Source organism: Gasterosteus aculeatus, chromosome 3, assembly GCF_964276395.1.
Source record: "Gasterosteus aculeatus chromosome 3, fGasAcu3.hap1.1, whole genome shotgun sequence".
NCBI lineage: Eukaryota > Metazoa > Chordata > Actinopteri > Perciformes > Gasterosteidae > Gasterosteus > Gasterosteus aculeatus.
The window spans coordinates 8241539-8259021 of NC_135690.1; the positions used below are offsets into that span (position 1 = coordinate 8241539).

Here is a 17483-nt window from a genome sequence, read left to right on the forward strand (position 1 = left end):
AAGCAAAAAAGAAGTATAATGGAAATGTCAGTGAGAAAAGGTTTATCATGAAGGCAAATCAGATAACAGTTAGGAAGTGACTGAAAACAGGAAACACAGGTTTGTGAGATCACAGACACTTAAAAGAGAGAACATCAAACATACGACAGCATTTAGCTGTCGAAAGCGAAAAATGGCAGTTCCCTCCATTCAATTTCAGAGGAAAACATTCTGCTTCACACTCTATTAACCAAACAGTTAAATAAGCTAAAGTTCACTCGGAAAGAGAACAATCGAGTGTGCAAATCGGCATGTCAGTGTGTGACCAAAGTCATGCATGGATGTGTCGAAGGGAAAAAAACAGACAAAAATACGGCAGAGTGGGCGTTTGTTGCAGTAAGGGAGACGGAAATGAGCACAAAGACCAACTCTTAAAGCCCGAGAGACCCAGGTGAGCTCGATCCAGCCAACAACCGTCTCTTGTGAGCCAACAGCATGCTGAGGAAAGAAGGAGGAGCCTCATGTGAAATTCTTTACATTTTTGTGCAGCATTTGAAATATACACACAATTTACAATTGAATTTAGCTGTTGTTGATTGTTGATTTGGAGCCAGGTGACTTAAGTGGAGATACCTTCTGTCACTAACCAACAAAATCACTAAAACTGGTTAAAAAAAAGCCCCTGTTAGATTTACGCTGCTCAAAACTATGGGGTCTATTTCTAGGTAGGGTTGGGAATCTTTTATGATACTGTGTTGAAATTACATTACATTCTGACCAAAGTCAATGAGTCAAATGCTCTGTAAAAAAAGAAGAATCTCTGTCTGTCGCTGGAATGTTATTCTTTTAGCCAAATGCAATGAATGGGTGTTGCTGCCCGCCTCTTGTTCTCCCGCTCCATCATTGAAATGTTCCCTTCGTATTTATAGTCCATGAGTTTATGTTTATTCACTTTAAAACAGCCGGTGTGGGCCTCTAAAACCAGTCGGAAAAAGGCCCCGCCATCCGGACAGGTGGGGGCGGTAGAGCGTCACAGACGCTTTGACCACAACGACAGAGGAAGCCGGCCGGCAGTGACGTCACCGGCGTGTCGCGGAGAAGACGGGGGGGAAGATGGCGGGCTCCAAGGTGAAGCAGGACATGCCTCCCGCGGGAGGCTATGCTTCGTTTGACTATAAGAGAAACCTGCCGAAACGAGGATTGTCAGGTACTTACGTTACTCGTGCGGTCAGTGACGCGCGAGCTGTTTTAATCGGACACGAGCGCCTTCAGAGGACCGCGAAGAGACGCACACAACAAGCCAACAGGGTCCCTGTGCTACTCCCGTCACTTTAAAAATACTAAAATGTAACACGAGTGCCTCTGAAATGGCGATACAACTGTAAAACTGACGAGAGCATTTAGTGAAATATGTGTTGACGTGTTTTTTGTTGTTGCAGGCATCCACACAAACCTCCATTGTCATTCTCGTTCAATGACCTCTCCGGCTGAACGATGCGTTTACCTTTTTATAAAAAGCTACATATAAAAGTGATTGCATTGTTTATTTCCTGGTTAGTCGACCAAAGGGTCTTGAAATGCAAAGATACGTTTGTCTCAGCATTTATAATTTACCCCCCGTAACATTTTCCACCGGAACTGGTGTTGCAGTTAAATATGTTCCGCCGATTCTGTGCTCTTGTTTAGGCACCAAATGCCCGAGCATAACTTGTCAGTGTGGCCATGAGCTGCTTTACTTTATCCATAAATTACTGTTAATAACGTATTGGTTGAATGTCATTCGCCTTCATGAAATGGATCACAATGTTATGTTCACTTTTTTGTTCACCACTGACAAGCTCAGATTGTTATTAGCGTCTGACAACATTAAAGAGGTTCCAGACTGTTAGGTTAAAACATTTTTGGCTGGACTGGATCCAGAGACGAAAAGGTTAGAATATAACTGATTTAATAAAAACATAATTGTGTTAGAGTTCTCAAACCAGCACTACACAATCCTCAGCAGTAACAGTCCATTGACAGCTGACTGTCAACAGTTGCTGCTGATGTCGAAGCTTTTGAGCCACAGACAGCGAATAACATCAGGTTAAACATGCTGGTCCCTTGATTTATTCTATCTGTCCATTTTTGTTGTTTATTTGTACCACTTGGTACCTGTTATGGCCTCCATTTTTAATAAATAAATATAATAATAAATCACATTCTTAGTGAGATAATAACTACTTGGTTCCCCTCTGCTATTGTCATAAGGCTCGCTGCTCGTTGTTTACATTATTCTAAGCATTATAATTTACACATAGACATTCTTTAATAATAAAAACACGTGCAATAGTAAATTCATGCAATTCTACAATACCTCAGTTGTTAAACCGGTCAAAAGTCCTGAAAGCTGCAGCTTAAAGCTTAACATTTTATTCTATTGCGTTTTTTTGCTTTTCTTGTGTCTCTTCTATGGATGTTGGTTCATTGAAACTAGATAATGTGATTGGGATAACTGAAATCCTGGCATTCTTTATCCGTTGTTCAATGCATTGTTGCCGTAAAGAGTCACTCCCTTTCTTTATTCGACAGGATATAGCATGTTTGGCATTGGGATCGGCATCATGGTCTTTGGCTACTGGAGGCTTTTCAGCTGGAACCGAGAGAGGAGGTGGGATTATTCTGGCAATGATTCTTTGGGTTTAAATGTTGGTCACTATGAATAAATATCTTTACAATATGGCTGGAACTAGCAATGACTTGTGAGTGTTTGTGCAATGAAGGCGTCTGCAGATTGAGGAGATGGAAGCCAGGATAGCGCTGATGCCTCTGCTGCAGGCGGAGCACGACCGAAGGTGACGGCAACCTCAAAAAACAGTTTACATTTCAAATGCAGTACCTCGCCGGTGCTATTCCTTTATGTAACTGTTCGATTCCCCCCCTCTGCTCAGGTCCTTACGGATGCTGAGGGAAAACCTAGAAGAGGAGGCGATCATCATGAAGGACGTTCCTGGTTGGAAGGTAAAGAGAATAAGGGATTTCACCAGCAGTATCAGACTTTCAACAAGAGACTTGTTTTGTCTTTCTTAACATCTATTGCACTTTTAAGACATCTTAATAACTTCACGTTTGTATGGATTTGGGGTAATTTGGGAAAAAGATAGATCCATATCACATTGGTGACCCACCTATTGTAGTGTTGTTTTGGCTCGTTAAATACACTCTTACTTACACTCACACTTAGCAATTCATTTGAGTTCACTATTTACAACAATGATGCTAATTAAGACAATGCATGCAGGTCTGTAGTGATGTTGCTAACCGCATTCATATAACCTGTTTTGGTTGTTTGGTAACCATAATAAAACTTGCAGGAAGTTAGAAGTCATATCTCAAACATATTAATGCTTCTTTCAGTAGCACCTGAAAGGTATTTGTATTTTTGCATTTATGGCAAACGATAATCCAAGATGTGTTCATAGAAACTGTTTCCCTGTTAACTGTTGCAGGTTGGTGAGAAGGTCTTCCACACTGACCGCTGGGTCACCCCTCTGACAGAAGAGCTGTTCAACCTCCGACCTCGTGAGGACTTCTTGCACAAGCGCTTTGGCTTCCTGTGGTACGTGTGAGCGTACGTACGGCGTCCTGAGCTCCACATCTTCCACCTTGTGGACCAGAGCTGTTTCTTGTAAATGTTCTATTAAAGGTTTTTTTTCTGTATCTCATCATGGTTTACGTGTGTTTGATTTAACAGTATGTACCTAGTGGGGGAACATTTACATATTGGGATATATGTCATGTGGCAAGTAGACATTTTGCTTTACTTCAATATTACTCATATCAGCACCTACAAGATGGGAGGCATTCATGGCCTAAATACAGGACCAGATGATCAGCTGTACAAGCTGCACTTAAAATATATTAAAGGACTTCAGACAGAAATGAACCTCAATGATACAAATGAGACTGACAATTCTTAGAGCGCAGTATAAATAATCCACTACGACCAAGCAGAGAAACTTCTGGCCTGGTGTTTTAAGTCAATGCAGAACGCAAGATTTCTCGAAATTGTGAAGATGGATACGACAGCTATGGTAAGCAGACGATATGCATGTGTGCTGTGTATGTAGACTTATGTTGGGGCTGTCATTAAAAAAAAATTATTCATTCAAATTTTTGAAATATCAAAATGATGCACACTTAATTAAACATGAAATTAAATAAATTAAAAATGAATTCACAGAACTAACACACAATGGGTTATCAAACCTTCACAGCCCCAATATATGCAGACTTGTATAATGTGTGTCCCTCAGTTTTGCAGCTCATATTTTGAGTTCCTGGGAGAAGATTGTAATTCAATTCAAAGATTTTATTGTCAAATACACCCCCCCTGTATTAATTCTTACGCTTGCCTTTTTCTGGGAAACGGACCAATTTTATATTTACATAAATGTACATTGAAATAAAAAGGCATAAATGAGGTAAGCAAATGTGCAAAACTGAGCAGGTTGTAAAAAAAAAAAATTAAATGAAATGTGTGCAATATGAATTAACAGTACAAGTGAAATCCTAACAAGCTAATGTGCAGACCAGTTGTGAGTTGGGTTATATAGTCCGCTCAGCTGTTGACTAATGGCAGTGGGGGAAAAAAGTTGGCTGCAGCCTATCATCTAGGGGTGTAATAAACGTCTGCAGATCCGCCACCCTCTATTTTGTGTCTGCTGACACCTAATAAATCATCCCACTGATACTTGAAAATGTACTGTACTTGTTTTGAAAACATTTGTCAAAAGAAATATTGCTTTAATCAACCCAAAAGCCGATGGGCCGTTTACAAATGCATCCATGATCTGGAAGTGTTTGCTTGGAACGTTTACAGCTTTTATCCAAAGTGACAATAAGTGTATTCAACCAACAGAAGTTCTACCTTGTTCACGTAGTCGGTGTTCTTAGTATGGGCCCAATTCACATGAGCGGATTGCTTAACATCGCAATGAACTACTCATTTAATATAATCTTCTAAAGTCAAAAATCTAATCTAAAATAAGTACACAAGCAGTTTGATTTTTAACAATTTTATTTTGTAATGTACCAAAAAGTTCAAACCGCAAAATGCTGTCGTACTGAATTGTCGTATTCGGCTAATTGAATATTAGCATCGACGTATACAGTGAGCGTACACAGCTCCGTCATGTCGCCCGTTAAGTCTTTCCTCAAGACGTGGGACCTTCCACGCTATGGGAAGGTGTCAAAGGCCTCAAGCGTTTAGCCGCCTCCTCCCATGTAGCCGCTGCTCACAGCATCCACCACTGTTGCACGCAGCACCTGAAACGGGACGGAGACGCACGGCAAGTCAGCTCGACGAAGCAGTGACAACAGTAAGGACAGACTTGTACAATACTTTACCTGTTAAGTGAATCTGCAGCCATCACTGCCATCTAAAGCCAGATACTTCCGCTGTGGGGGGATCCACTGACATCCAGTTCACTCTAGAGGAGAGATCAAGAGATGAAGTAAGCCTGGCAATTAACACATGACAAGTCAAATGACATCATGCATGCAACCCTATTCGAGGCTGAAACGCACCACTTATTTTATAGTACAAAACAAAAACTGAGTAGAGTCTACACCTTAGACGTCAATTAGGGCTGCTGCGGGGCGTTACTGGAGCAAATGTGAGGACTAGTGCAGTGAACTGAGGTGGACTGAGCACGATACTACCCATGACTTAGAGGCCAATGCTTTTCAGTGGACTCGGGTGGATGTGCACTACAATCCAGAGGCGCTTCTCAGAAACATTTTCTCAATGAACTTTTCCAATCGGGCAAGAGGCCATGGCATGTTGTAGGCGACATCTGAAGCAGAGGACTTAAAACAACGACTAACTTGAAGGTATTCATGGAAACAATGAGAACTGAGTTGGAAGGATGTGAGCAAAGCAAAAGTAGATTTTTTTACCTCACGTGCATTGGCCTACTTTCTCCACATTTGACCTAGGCAAGAGAGCAGCTTTCCTCTCTGATGAGCACTTGTTGGAAGGCGCAAAACTTCACTCTCCAAGGACTCGTAGGTTTTTGATGTGGCTGACCTCTTGAACGTAATGAAGCGTTAACATGACCAGCTGATGTTTTCCCACTTTAGGCGTTTGTTGGTCAAGCCTCACTGGAGGTTTGATCTCAATGCACTATAAGGTTGCCTGGCACAAAGGGCAGATTGAGTTTCTTCTGAAAGAACAGACTGCATCGGGCCAAAAAGTCATTATTTTTTTCGGGGACAGCGGCTGCTTCAAGATTGCAGACAATTAAGAGCTTAAATCCGCTGTTCAGTCAAGATTTAGATGGTGACAATTTTTTTAGTTGCTCTCCAAAGAACTTTTAGTGCAACATTTACTTTTTTCACGCAGCCTTACAGTACATGGGCCTAGAGCATTACACTAAGTTACCCCCATGCGGTAGTTTTTAAAGGCAAAAGAATCAAGATTATTTTCCACAGTCTGTTTAATAGGCTCCATGAAGCCAAACTGACAGAAAAAAAATATTGATCATACAAAGAACATAAAGTACAAAACTGTTCCCGGTTTAGATATTACTTTGGGGAAACGAAGTTACATTTTTCGATCACTTAAACAAGATTAGTCCATTTTACAGCACATTTAAAATGCAGATGTTGAGCAGAGCACAAAAGATACCTGGGACAGACTGTAGCATGCTGCAATTTGCAACTTCATGACAGCCGGCCACTTCGGGTGTGTAGTTCACCAGTCTGAAAGGAATTCACTCTTTGAACACACAAGAGCCTCAGCTAGACGTTTCTCTCTCTCTCTCTCTTTTTTTTTTTTTTTAATGGTAAGGGAATTTAGTATAAAATCCCCCAATAGTCAGTTTGAGTAATTCAGATTCCTTCCCCCCCTTTAAAACCTGGCAAGAGGTAGTTCAGCCACTGAGACTGAGCGGGAAAATTCCATCGGATATTTAAATATAAGAAAAGAAGAAAAATAACTAATGAATCAAAATCAGGAAACACCGTAGGTGCTGGACAAAGCTACAGCGGTGGTAGTGGCCATGTGGAGGGCAGCTGATCGGTCCTCAGGTTGAGTTTAAGTACTAAATTAGATTACACAGGAGCTTTGGAGTTAACAAACGACCTTTAAGGAACAAAGATGCCCAATCGAGCAAGGTAAGAGACTGGAACTGTAATTTGTAACATGTTCGTTAAGGAACGACCAAAACTCATGGCTACTTTTCTTCTTATTATTATTTTTTTTTTTAAGATGCTCGAGCTACTACAACAGAACTACAAAACTAAGGTCAGCAATAACACGTGGACATTTTTCTTGAGGAGCGCATCTTTGAAATACAGCCAGCCAAGTGATGATCTTGAATCAGGGAGATGTTTACTCGTTTGCAGCTGAGGATAAGAAGTGGGCACACAGGTAAAGACACGGAAAGTTCGAACACTCGAGTTTCACATCACCCCCCACCCCCCCACCAGACAGTCCTTAATCCCTCCCTCAGTTTTTCAGCTCCAGTCACTGAGCCATGTCAGAAGAAGTAACATTTGCCAAGTGAATCAAATTTTCTTCCAGCGCCTGTATCAGAGTGGGACTGGGAGGAGGGTGGGGGGGGGCTAGCGAAATTTGGCAACCGCAGAGAGGCATCAAGTTGGGCTCAGGTACAAAACTGAGGGACACACATTATACAAGTCTGCATATGTTGGGGCTGTGAAAGTTTGATAACCCATTGTGCGTTAGGTTCTGTGGATTCATTTTTAATTTATTTAATTTCATGTGTAATTAAGTGTGTGCATCATTTTGATATTTCAAAAATTTGAATGAATGAATTTTTTTTTTAACGACAGCCCCAACATAAGTCTACATACACAGCACACATGCATATCGTCTGCTTACCATAGCTGTCGTATCCATCGCGGTAGGACGTACCGCGGTCGCCATATCCGCCGTGAGCCCTGAATATACAGTAAACAATGTTTAATAAAAAAGCCACCATATTTAGCTGTGCAGGCAACGCTGAAGTCTCAGGAAGTCTCATTTGTGCTTCATAATATTTGTATACCGGTTGTCTCTGTAACTCGAGTATCCGCCGCCGCCACCACCTCCGCTACTGCTGCTATTCCTGTACTGGTTGCCACTAAACCTCCCATCAGAATGGAAGCTCCGCTCCCCATAACTCCTGTCGCCGTAGCTCCTGTCGCCATTGTATCCACCGCCTACGGGAACACAGGGACAAGCTTGACCAACATGGCGAGAAGCGTGCTGCAAAAACAACACCGGACAATTCAAAACGCAGACAGCTAGTGTCCACCTCTCGAGAAACCACGTCCACCTCTCCCACGCCCGCCAAATCCTCCTCGCTGTCCTCTTGGGCCACCGGATCCAAAACCTCCCCTGGGACGACCGCCCTTTCCTGCTTCATCCACACGAATTGACCGACCATCCAGAGTCTGCAAAACAAATTAAAAAAAAAAAAAAAAAAGTAAACATTTAGAAATTCCCTACCCTTTTATTTATAGGAGCAATTCACACGCCGAGGCCTTATTCTTATGTCACATCGCTCTGTGTTGAAAATATGTGGGGAAATTATAGCTGTGGGCAACAACGTTGTTTACAATTATAACGGTAGTTGATGGTGTGTGGGTTTACCTTGCCGTTCATGGCTTCCAGTGCATCTTTGGCATCTTCGCTGTTATCGAATTTGACAAAGCCAAAACCGCGAGATTTCCCCGTCTCTTTATCTCTGATCACATCCACTAAGGAGCAAAGGGGGGAGGAAGGGTATTGCTTTTAAAAAGATGTGCATCAAAACACCGGAGAGAGATCGATCTATATATTGATATATTAGTTCGGTGGGGAAATGACAGCATTACATCTAGGAATAAAACGCAAAAAAAAGGTTTACCTTTTTCGATGCTTCCATATTTGCCGAAGGCCTCACCAAGAGAATCCTCGTTGGTCTCAAAGCTCAGTCCTCCGATGAACAATTTACCGTCGTCCGCCATGTTGCAGCTGGAGAGAGAGAGAGGGAGAGAGAGAGATACACGCCCCACTCCGGATAAGTAAAACGTCAACGCGCGAGCAACCAACTGGACGGCCGCTTTCGTTAAACATCGGCAAATTCCGTCGGCCCTCGAAGAACGAAAGTAGGTCATCGGCTTTCATTATTGCATCTGCGTGACAGCTGCATTCGCTTAAAACAAAAATTTCTTCCTAACCCCCATGTGGCGTCACTAAAACACGCCCAACTTCACTGAAATAACTGGAAAATGTGTGAGCGAGGTTAAAAATGAATCGTTTCCATCGAATAGTCCGTAGAGTGAGGCGCCAGGCCTCGGGCCTAGTGGGGCCGTTTTTTAACGTTAGCGCATTAGGCAGCTGCATTTATTCCACCGGCGCCATTTTGTGACACAGAGCTCCTGCACCCTATTTTTGTCATTGTATGCATCTCCATAGGAGCCGATAGGGTTACATAATGGTTTTGAGCGAATATGACAGATGACGCGACAATTTTGCGGTTTAAATCCGCCTCACCTCAACGACAATTCAACGTTAATACACGCAGTTGTAAAATGGTTAAATAGCACTGCCATCATTTTTTTTTAAAGCAATACATATTTTAAGCCGTGCAAAACGTGGACACGGTAACCCTACCACGGAAATGCAGATATGCGCCCACCTTCACAATTCCCAACGAGCCTACAGTGAAAATGTACAGTAAAGAAAGGTGAAAAGGGGACTTACGTTCAACTAACTGGAGTCCAACCGACGTAGAGCGAGGCTGCGGGTGGAATGCGGGAGGGGCGGGGCTCTTGAGCGAGCTGCGCACGCTCCTCTTCTTCTGCTCCTTGTTTGGCGGTAGCGTCGTGGGTCGCGTGCCTACCGCCCCCTATACACAGTCTATATACTTATACATATTTTGGAATATATACGTTATATACGTTATATATATATATCTTAGGTTATAACTGAGGTGCAGCTGTTGTGGTAAAGGGACTACAAATGTCGTTTTTCCCTTGGAGGCTTTCCGGTGTTATTTCTCTTTGTTATTCTGATCTCCCACGTCGATAGGTTTCTGACTGAATGTTCAGGATTCCAACATCTTCTAACAGCCTCCTTATACAACACCTCAATTAGTGGAGAACAAGCCCATACTACTTTGCTTCACTAATCCATCTCCTAGCAGCGAAATGTTACGTGTCCTGCTCGAATGAAAGAAAAGTATAAATTAAGAGAATTAAAGGTTGGTTGGTTGTTTCAGGAATAAACAGGGAAAAGTTTAAAATGTTTTTAAAATGTTTCCTTTATTCTTTATTTGCTCGACTTGTGAATATATTAGTAATATTGTAACATGTCATAGGGACATCCTAAGCACAGAACATTACATAGTTTACATTCAAACATGTACATTTAAGGCATTGAAGTACTTAAACAAACAAACAAACAGTAAAAGGTCATTGAACAATACACCAAGACGTACAGTATAACATGAAAATACACGTTGGAACCTTTTTATGGCATATGCTACATAACAATGTGAGTCATTGTAAATTAAATAACATGCTCGGCACAGTGAGAGCCACAGGAATCAGACTCTTTGGGACTTTTCGGTTTACATTCTTCAGAAATTCTTTCATGTCAAAATAGCACCAAGGCATTTGAGTTTACGCTGCTTCTCTTTCACCTGTTCCACGAGATCAGAGGTCAGCTTTGGTTGCTGAGCAGAAAGCAGCCCCTTCTTTCACAGTGAGTGGATCTCTCCCGTGAAGGAGACTAGAGACGATGTTGATGGTGCCGGTACGGCCGAGACGTTTGCAAGTACCTCCTGGTTTGCCTACGAAGACGCCTCTGGTTCATCAAAAGCTGCAGGCGCTCTAGCTTATAGTGTAATGTTTGATTTTCCTGCGTGGGTGCGCCGGTCAGCTGACTCTCCTCACCTACATGGGAAGGAATAACAACCTGTCATAGGCTAAACAATGATAACGTTATTCTTTGGTATATCTCAGTATTATTTTCATATGCTGTGTTTAGAATAACTATATATATATTTACACAAATTATACATTTTTCAGGGGACAGAAGAGGAAACAGAAGAAGTCTTCATATACTGTTCATAATTAGCAGTCAGCACACATGCCAAAGCCTATAAATGCAAGGTCATTGAGACTCTTGTATTTATGCTTACCAGTCTTCCCTTCCCAGCCAGTGAAGTGGGATTAAATACGGCCTTTTACCATTTTAGGATGCGTCCACGTTTTTAAATGTTTTTTATCTTTTTGTTAAACCGTCCTACATACTGAATTTGCATATAATGTGTAATGATGCAATCACAAGGACCTCCTCCAGTGTTCATCTGTGTAATATCATGTGTTCACCTTGAGTTTGACGGAGGAGCTTTGCCTTCTGGGTGGCCGGTGTTTGGCCCCCCGCTTGTCTCGTCCCCTCCGCCGCTGGGAGCAGCACGCCGCCTGGAGGGTTTGAATCAGGGCCGTCGGGATTACGAGGAGGGACAGGCTGAGACCCCTGGTGGTTGTAGGCTGCTCTGATTAGGTCGTTGAAGATCTGGAGTATGATGCCGATGCCTCGCCGAGGATGGCTGAAGCCTCTCTGACCGCACGGCGCCAAAGTGCCTGATGGGACAAGAAGAGAGCAGGAGACATGAGAGAGGGAGAGGTGGCAGATGCAAGCTGAGATACTAGACATAATGAAAAACAATCATTAGCTCGAAGTGAAGCAAAAGCAACCACTTCAACAAGTGATTATTAATTCGCTGTTTTTGTCCTCTTCCAAGCTGAAATTCCGCGGCTCACTTGTTCCAGCTGCTCAAATTCGATGATTTGTTGCGTTTATCTTTCAAGGACGGAAGGAATAGCTTTGGGTTGGTGGAGCAATGGTCAATTAAAACAAGCCGTTTTATCACGTCTCTCCTTGGGCAATGCTAAATAATAATGGCCAATAAAAGATTTGCTGACATTCTGTCTATAAAGAAAATGTTAAATTATCAAATGCAGAAAATAATTGACTGATTAATCAATCCTGAATTAAATTAGTTGCAGCCCAAAAAAAAAAAACACAAGACAGCTGTCGCACGTTTAAAGAAGATCCCGCTGTGCCCTTAATTCTGTTGTGCAACACTACAATTGTTCTCTGTTAAGAACTCTGTCTGTAGCTATGTTGTTTCCAAACTATTGTTTTCTGATTGTGTCGTGTTCAGGCTTCTGCTTCTGACACATTTACCAGTAAAAGTCCCGGACAAGACGCCTGGTGAGGGGCTCACAAAACTCTCTATGACTGCTCCTGGCTGCTTGCTCCGCTCTGCGGCGGATGAGGCGGGAATATCACCCTGTAAAACAAGAAGGAGAAATATGTTTTCACCGCCCACTATGAGGAAGAAAGAACTGTTGTGAACTATACGTTTGCCTGACGTAGGTTGTGTTACCAAACACGCTAGAACGAAAGGCTAACCTCTCTGGGGGTTGAAGCTGACGCTGGGCACCGGGGGCCAGGAGCGGAGCCGGTGGGAGCATGTGAGCGGACTGGTGCGGCTGCTGGTTGTTGACCAGAAGGCAAAGGAGGTGTGGAAATAACGGGGGGTGGCGTGGGTGTGGATTGAGCAGGACGGGACCGATCAGGAAGGGCGGGAGTTCTGGGTCTTTCAGCTCTCAATTTGTTCGAGGATGTTGAGTCGGAGGAGTCTGGGACCCGGGTAGAGGTTTGGGAAGTGGATCCTGCGGTTTTGTTGGAGAAGTCGGGTTGGCTCATCCTGGCGCCGGTGGGCAGGCCGGCCTGAAGGTCGCCGCTGGCGCCAGCTCTCAGATCCTGGTGGTGCTGCAGCTCCGCCACGTTCTGTGCAGACAGTTGGAGCTGCACGTACATCATGTGGGCACCGATTCCCAGGTTAACGGTCAGAGGGGAGCGGCCAGACAGGAAGTCGCTGATCTGCAGGACAGTCGGGAAAGGCATACGCCAGGGTTCACGTTTTTTGACCCCTGCGGTTTATGGCAACAGCAAATTTGATTTACTATTTTTTTTTCAGAAATACAGGAGCTCACATTACTTTTAGAGAAATATCATCATGAATGTGTTGGATTTTGTGCATTAAATGTGTACTATTCCGTACCCATCCAGTAGCCATCAACATTTCAGTGATAATTAATGAGTGTGAATACTGTAAACGGCTATTGCTGACAAAATAGGTCTGCACTCATGAAAAAACCAGCCTGATCTCCAAAACCTGTTCGTAAAAATGTATAAGAAAATCTTGAACATACAAATTCGTAGTGATACATACGAAATAAATACGGACTGCAACTGATGACGTCACCCTATTCATAGTGAATGGGGACCTGCTCCCCGTAAACACACTTCGTGAAGTCTAACGATGTAAAATAAACGTGTTATGATTGCATTTTTAACGAGAAATCAATGTTACCTTGTAAGAATAGAATACTAACCCTAACCCCCTCAAAAAATCCAACATGGCGGAGAGACGTTCACTCAAGAATCCGACATGGCGGAGAGACGTTCACTCAAGGGGCGTGGTTAACCACCGCCAGTTCGTATGTATTGTTACGAATTTGTATTTTCAAGATTTTCGTATACATTTTTACGAACAGGTTTTGGAAATCACGTTGGAAAAACTCCAGTATTACTTTAAATAAACTTTAGGCTAAGTTTGAAATCATCAAGAACCAGATGTTTCCCCCTTCATCACATTCATTAAACAAGTGTCTCTTTATTTACAGCACAGAGTCCAAAAGACATCGAACTTACCTGGACTTCTGTCAAACTTTCTAAGACGTCCATCATAGTTCTCGCACCTCTGGCAGCGGAACACTGTGGCAGTAAAAACAGGCTTATTACTACACAGGATGTGGATGGAAATGTGTTTTTTTACAATATTATATAAAAGTTTGAGTGTCACCAGGCAACAAATGAAGATGTCATGATGAAGTAAATGCTAGTAAAGCATCAGTAAACAGGCAGTTCTTCATCCAATTTTAGTAGCTGATAACTTAATTTGGAAAAAATATATTATTTTAATGAACTAACATGTATTTCATTGTGAGTCCTTATAATGGTTATTAACTTATCCTTGTTTATTTCTGAATAATATTGTAAATAATACTTAACTAAAAACAAATCATTACCTTATTATGAGTTGATGACCTAGTAAAAGTTGTGCAGCCTCCACACTGATGGATAGCTCGTAATAGACATGTATCAATATTTAGCCATAAGCTTCACATTTATACGATCGATACTTCCCGCTTATCCATCTACAGTGTGAGAATCATTTATAAGACATCGTCACGATTCCATTACTGGAGAATTAAATGGACTAGGGCAGGAAGGGAGAAAAATGAACCAATCATTCATCTCATTGCTTCGTGTGATGCAATACTTTACAGAACCACTGAAGCACACAGGTAACCATGAAGCAATGGCAACAAACTCTGCGGGGTGGCTGGTTGCATTGGGCTTACTCACCACTAAACCAGCCTCTACGGCAGGGACCAGGGTCAGCTTGCTCCCATCGGTCACCCCCAGGTCCAACAGTTGCCCTGCAGTCAGCTGCCTGCCAAATGCACATCGCGTAAGACTTACAGGGGATGTGACGATGGAGCAACAAGTGCCTCGTGAAGCACAACTCACGTGTCTCTGTACAGGAGGACGATCCTGTCTGTCTGCAGCCGGAGCCTGTGGGAGATTTGTGCCCTCAGTCCCTCCACGCTCTCTCCCCGGGGGACGGTGAGCTCCACCGGGCCGCCGGCGGTGGAGGTGATGGACAAACGCATGGTGGGCTGACCGGGGGAGACCCCAGCCTGGCACCCCGGGGCGAAGCTACAGAGACCCCGCTGCTGCTCCATTCGGCTGTGGAAGGGTCCAAACTTCAAACCAGATTCTGGTCGCTCGATCGAATCTAGGAAGTCTTTTTGTTTTTTGGTCTCCCTCCTCATTCCTCGGAGGTCAGTGTGAAGCAGCTTTACTGTCGGTCTCTTTCAGGCTGGGACGGACTGCTGCACTACTCCGCCGAGCGTAAAACACCCAAACCCGGTCAGCGTAAGCCCCGCCCACGCGGAGGCACAGCGAATCAGCGGGAGCGTGGGGGCCGCTCTGCCCGTAGCGTCCAATCATATTCGTCTGTTTCTGTTGTGGTTCCAGCCTGTTATGGTTTACCACTCACCATTCATAAATGATGCAACGTGCAAAACCCCATTATGCGCTGTGCAGTGCTTCATCGTGCTCAAATGTTTGTCTCGTTTGGAGTAGGAAGACCAGCGGCAGCCTATTGTTGTATTTAAAATGATTATCACGTTGTTAAAAGCTTCCCAGAGATGACTCACAGTCGTTCTGTGCTACTTCTAAAAGCACACACAGTCCCCACCGCTTACAAATATCTGATTTCTACTGATCATAAAAATCCTTTCAATACACAATATATTTTTCAATGTTGCAAAGAGCCTCAGGCTTTCTGAAATCATTACCTCAACCCCCAACTCATCTGTATTGGTGTGACCTACAAACAGAGTGACGTCAACTTTATGTATAAAACCGGAACTCACTGACCATAAAACTATGAAGCCAGCTGTAAATCATGCAGGATACTTCTTAAAGTGAGCCAGCTTCAAAAGAAAAACAAAGTCTTATATTTTTCTTTCCTTTTCATGCGTTTTTTATTAGCTCTGACAATATAGGGGGTCATAGGAACGGATTAAAAAGCCCTCAGAAACAAATATGGATCAAATGGAACTGATTCTTCATTTACGCACCTCTCAACTGCAAGACACATTCATGTAGATACACATCAGTGTAGAAAATAGAATATTTATAGTACTAATAATATTTGGGAGCGTTTAAGCATTACATATTATGTATATGCAATTCAGCATTACATCACAAAGACATTGCTCCTTTCATTCCTTTACGATGTCACATGGGTGCAGAATCCTGTCCCGGCATGCACCGGGCTGAAGGCAGGGAAACACCCTACATGTACATCTGTGGATGCAGTAGAATCTCGGTTTTCCGCCAGTGGGAGGAGGCGCTCACAGACAGCATCCACCCTTTGTTCTCTGCAGTCTTCTTCTTTTTTTTTGTTCTCCCTCTGCTGTTTAGTATTCGTGTCCCACTGCTGGTCCACAGCAGGTCCTCCGGCCTGCACCTGTCACGTGACTCACCATCGAGAGGAGACCGGCTTGGAGTAACGTGACGTGGGGATCCGGCAGAGAAATGCAGCCAATGCGCGTTTCCACGCGATGGCTAAAAATAGCGACACCCCAGACACCCCCGCTCTGAAAGGCCTGCGTCACTGCACTTCCCTCCACACTCCCCCGCACCTCCCCCGCACTCTCCTGCCCCCCCCCCCCCCGCTGTGCAGACGTGTTTGCCTCTCTAGTCTCTCTAAAACAATCCTATTCATCTTGAGGACACGATGGCCACCTTCTCTAAGAGGAACCCCACACGCATCTCATGTTCCTCTTTTCTCTCCTTACGGTGACTTGAGGAACCCGATGTCCCAGCGGGATTCTGATGGAGATCTCCCCATTCCCTCCCCCCCCCTCCCTCGCCCTCATTCCTCCCCGCCGTCTCTATGGCAGCGAGCCAGTCCAAGGGGAGAGAAGAGAAGGGAGAGGTCGCTGCTTCACATTGGTGGGGGCCTCGCTGAGAACAATTCCACAGGATGTCCTGCTCTCCAGAGCACGAGGAGACGTTGCTCTGACGTCAACCGACCTGCAAACACGTAACCGCCCCCCCCCCACACACACACGGGCACACTCCCCTGCACGGCCTCTGCTGGCATCATTCCCCAGACGAATCCTCTGGTCTGGCACACCTTGGAGTCCATGGAATCTCAGAGATGAAGACGTGTATTTGTGTGGAATCACTGTTGGATATTACAGCAATAATCTCAGTGGGGAACTGAGGAAAAACACAAGATGGTTTGTGTTGTCTAAAGGAGTGTATGTTTATATGAATCTTTATTTATGGCTTAAAATGATGTTATAGTCTTGACATCTACCATCTCTTGACTCATTTGCTGTAAAGCACAACAGGGCTCGAACACTATATATTTATCCAGTGCTTACTTGTGTTGGTGTACAGTCCAACGTTTCCAACACCGAGCACCTTCGGAGTCGGTTACCACTGAAATGTCTCTATTTTTCATATTTCATTTCGTATGTAATTCAAGTCATTAAATTTCTTTAGCACCTGAGTTCGGTAAGTTTGAGTTTAGTGCAGAAAGCTAAACTTTTCTTCTATGTGTTCTCCTTTGTTCTAGTCCTTGAAAACATCTGCTGTGTGTTTTGCTCCAGATGCTTAGCAGGCAGAAAAGAGGCTAAGAAGTTAAAAAAATGTAAGCAAAAATGCAGTGGAATGTGGTATCCTCAAACTGAGGCGACATTGAAGTTCACAGACATGTGAGGGATGTGGTCACATTCCTGAAAACATGATTTCTTCATCATCTGCTTCAGAAATGTGACGCCTCACTCCCACAACTGACCTCCCT

At 43.6% G+C, this 17483-nt stretch overlaps 3 protein-coding genes across 8 annotated transcripts; 1 reads left to right on the forward strand and 2 right to left on the reverse strand.

Moving 5' to 3' along the window:
* The first annotated feature begins 117 nt into the window (after nucleotides 1-117).
* On the forward strand, nucleotides 118-3683 carry ndufa13 (NADH:ubiquinone oxidoreductase subunit A13). Its single transcript, XM_040170821.2, has 6 exons — nucleotides 118-430; nucleotides 942-1186; nucleotides 2551-2629; nucleotides 2742-2813; nucleotides 2910-2979; nucleotides 3468-3683. The coding sequence occupies exons 2-6, from the start codon at nucleotides 1093-1095 to the stop codon at nucleotides 3585-3587; spliced, it is 435 nt and encodes a 144-aa protein (XP_040026755.1). The 5' UTR covers nucleotides 118-430; nucleotides 942-1092; the 3' UTR covers nucleotides 3588-3683.
* A 1337-nt stretch (nucleotides 3684-5020) lies between these two features.
* On the reverse strand, nucleotides 5021-9859 carry cirbpa (cold inducible RNA binding protein a). Of its 6 annotated transcripts, none has more exons than XR_013467101.1 (8): nucleotides 9716-9859; nucleotides 8877-8983; nucleotides 8621-8727; nucleotides 8304-8421; nucleotides 8034-8187; nucleotides 7868-7926; nucleotides 5368-5450; nucleotides 5021-5286 (listed from the first exon to the last, which is right to left on the reverse strand). XR_013467101.1 is itself a non-coding variant. In XM_040170820.2 (7 exons), the coding sequence occupies exons 2-7, from the start codon at nucleotides 8974-8976 to the stop codon at nucleotides 7355-7357; spliced, it is 552 nt and encodes a 183-aa protein (XP_040026754.1). In that variant the 5' UTR covers nucleotides 8977-8983; nucleotides 9716-9844; the 3' UTR covers nucleotides 6441-7354. The 6 variants fall into 6 exon arrangements, 4 of the variants coding, with proteins under 4 accessions (XP_040026754.1, XP_040026752.1, XP_040026751.1 ...); XR_013467100.1 differs by having other exon boundaries at nucleotides 8283-8421; nucleotides 9716-9841; XM_040170820.2 differs by lacking the exons at nucleotides 5021-5286; nucleotides 5368-5450 and adding an exon at nucleotides 6441-7368 and having other exon boundaries at nucleotides 9716-9844.
* A 399-nt stretch (nucleotides 9860-10258) lies between these two features.
* LOC120815817 (midnolin) lies at nucleotides 10259-16968 on the reverse strand. The gene is made up of 7 exons (XM_040170814.2): nucleotides 14627-16968; nucleotides 14462-14549; nucleotides 13745-13807; nucleotides 12437-12910; nucleotides 12209-12314; nucleotides 11347-11601; nucleotides 10259-10908 (listed from the first exon to the last, which is right to left on the reverse strand). The coding sequence occupies exons 1-7, from the start codon at nucleotides 14929-14931 to the stop codon at nucleotides 10745-10747; spliced, it is 1455 nt and encodes a 484-aa protein (XP_040026748.2). The 5' UTR covers nucleotides 14932-16968; the 3' UTR covers nucleotides 10259-10744.
* Nucleotides 16969-17483: the final 515 nt, after the last annotated feature.

Excerpts from the sequence above, each read along its gene's own strand:
- ndufa13 (XM_040170821.2), top strand. The coding sequence starts at position 1,093 with ATGGCGGGCTCCAAGGTGAAGCAGGACATGCCTCCCGCGGGAGGCTAT. Across the intron at positions 2,630-2,741 it reads AGCTGGAACCGAGAGAGGAG|GCGTCTGCAGATTGAGGAGA; the intron begins GTGGGATTATTC and ends TGTGCAATGAAG. Across the intron at positions 2,814-2,909 it reads CAGGCGGAGCACGACCGAAG|GTCCTTACGGATGCTGAGGG; the intron begins GTGACGGCAACC and ends CCCTCTGCTCAG.
- cirbpa (XM_040170817.2), bottom strand. The coding sequence starts at position 8,976 with ATGGCGGACGACGGTAAATTGTTCATCGGAGGACTGAGCTTTGAGACC. Across the intron at positions 8,422-8,620 it reads TGGAAGCCATGAACGGCAAG|ACTCTGGATGGTCGGTCAAT; the intron begins GTAAACCCACAC and ends TTTGTTTTGCAG. Across the intron at positions 8,188-8,282 it reads TGGACGTGGTTTCTCGAGAG|GCGGTGGATACAATGGCGAC; the intron begins GTGGACACTAGC and ends GTGTTCCCGTAG.
- LOC120815817 (XM_040170814.2), bottom strand. The coding sequence starts at position 14,931 with ATGAGGAGGGAGACCAAAAAACAAAAAGACTTCCTAGATTCGATCGAG. Across the intron at positions 14,550-14,626 it reads GTCCTCCTGTACAGAGACAC|GCAGCTGACTGCAGGGCAAC; the intron begins GTGAGTTGTGCT and ends TGCATTTGGCAG. Across the intron at positions 12,911-13,744 it reads AAAGTTTGACAGAAGTCCAG|ATCAGCGACTTCCTGTCTGG; the intron begins GTAAGTTCGATG and ends ACTGTCCTGCAG.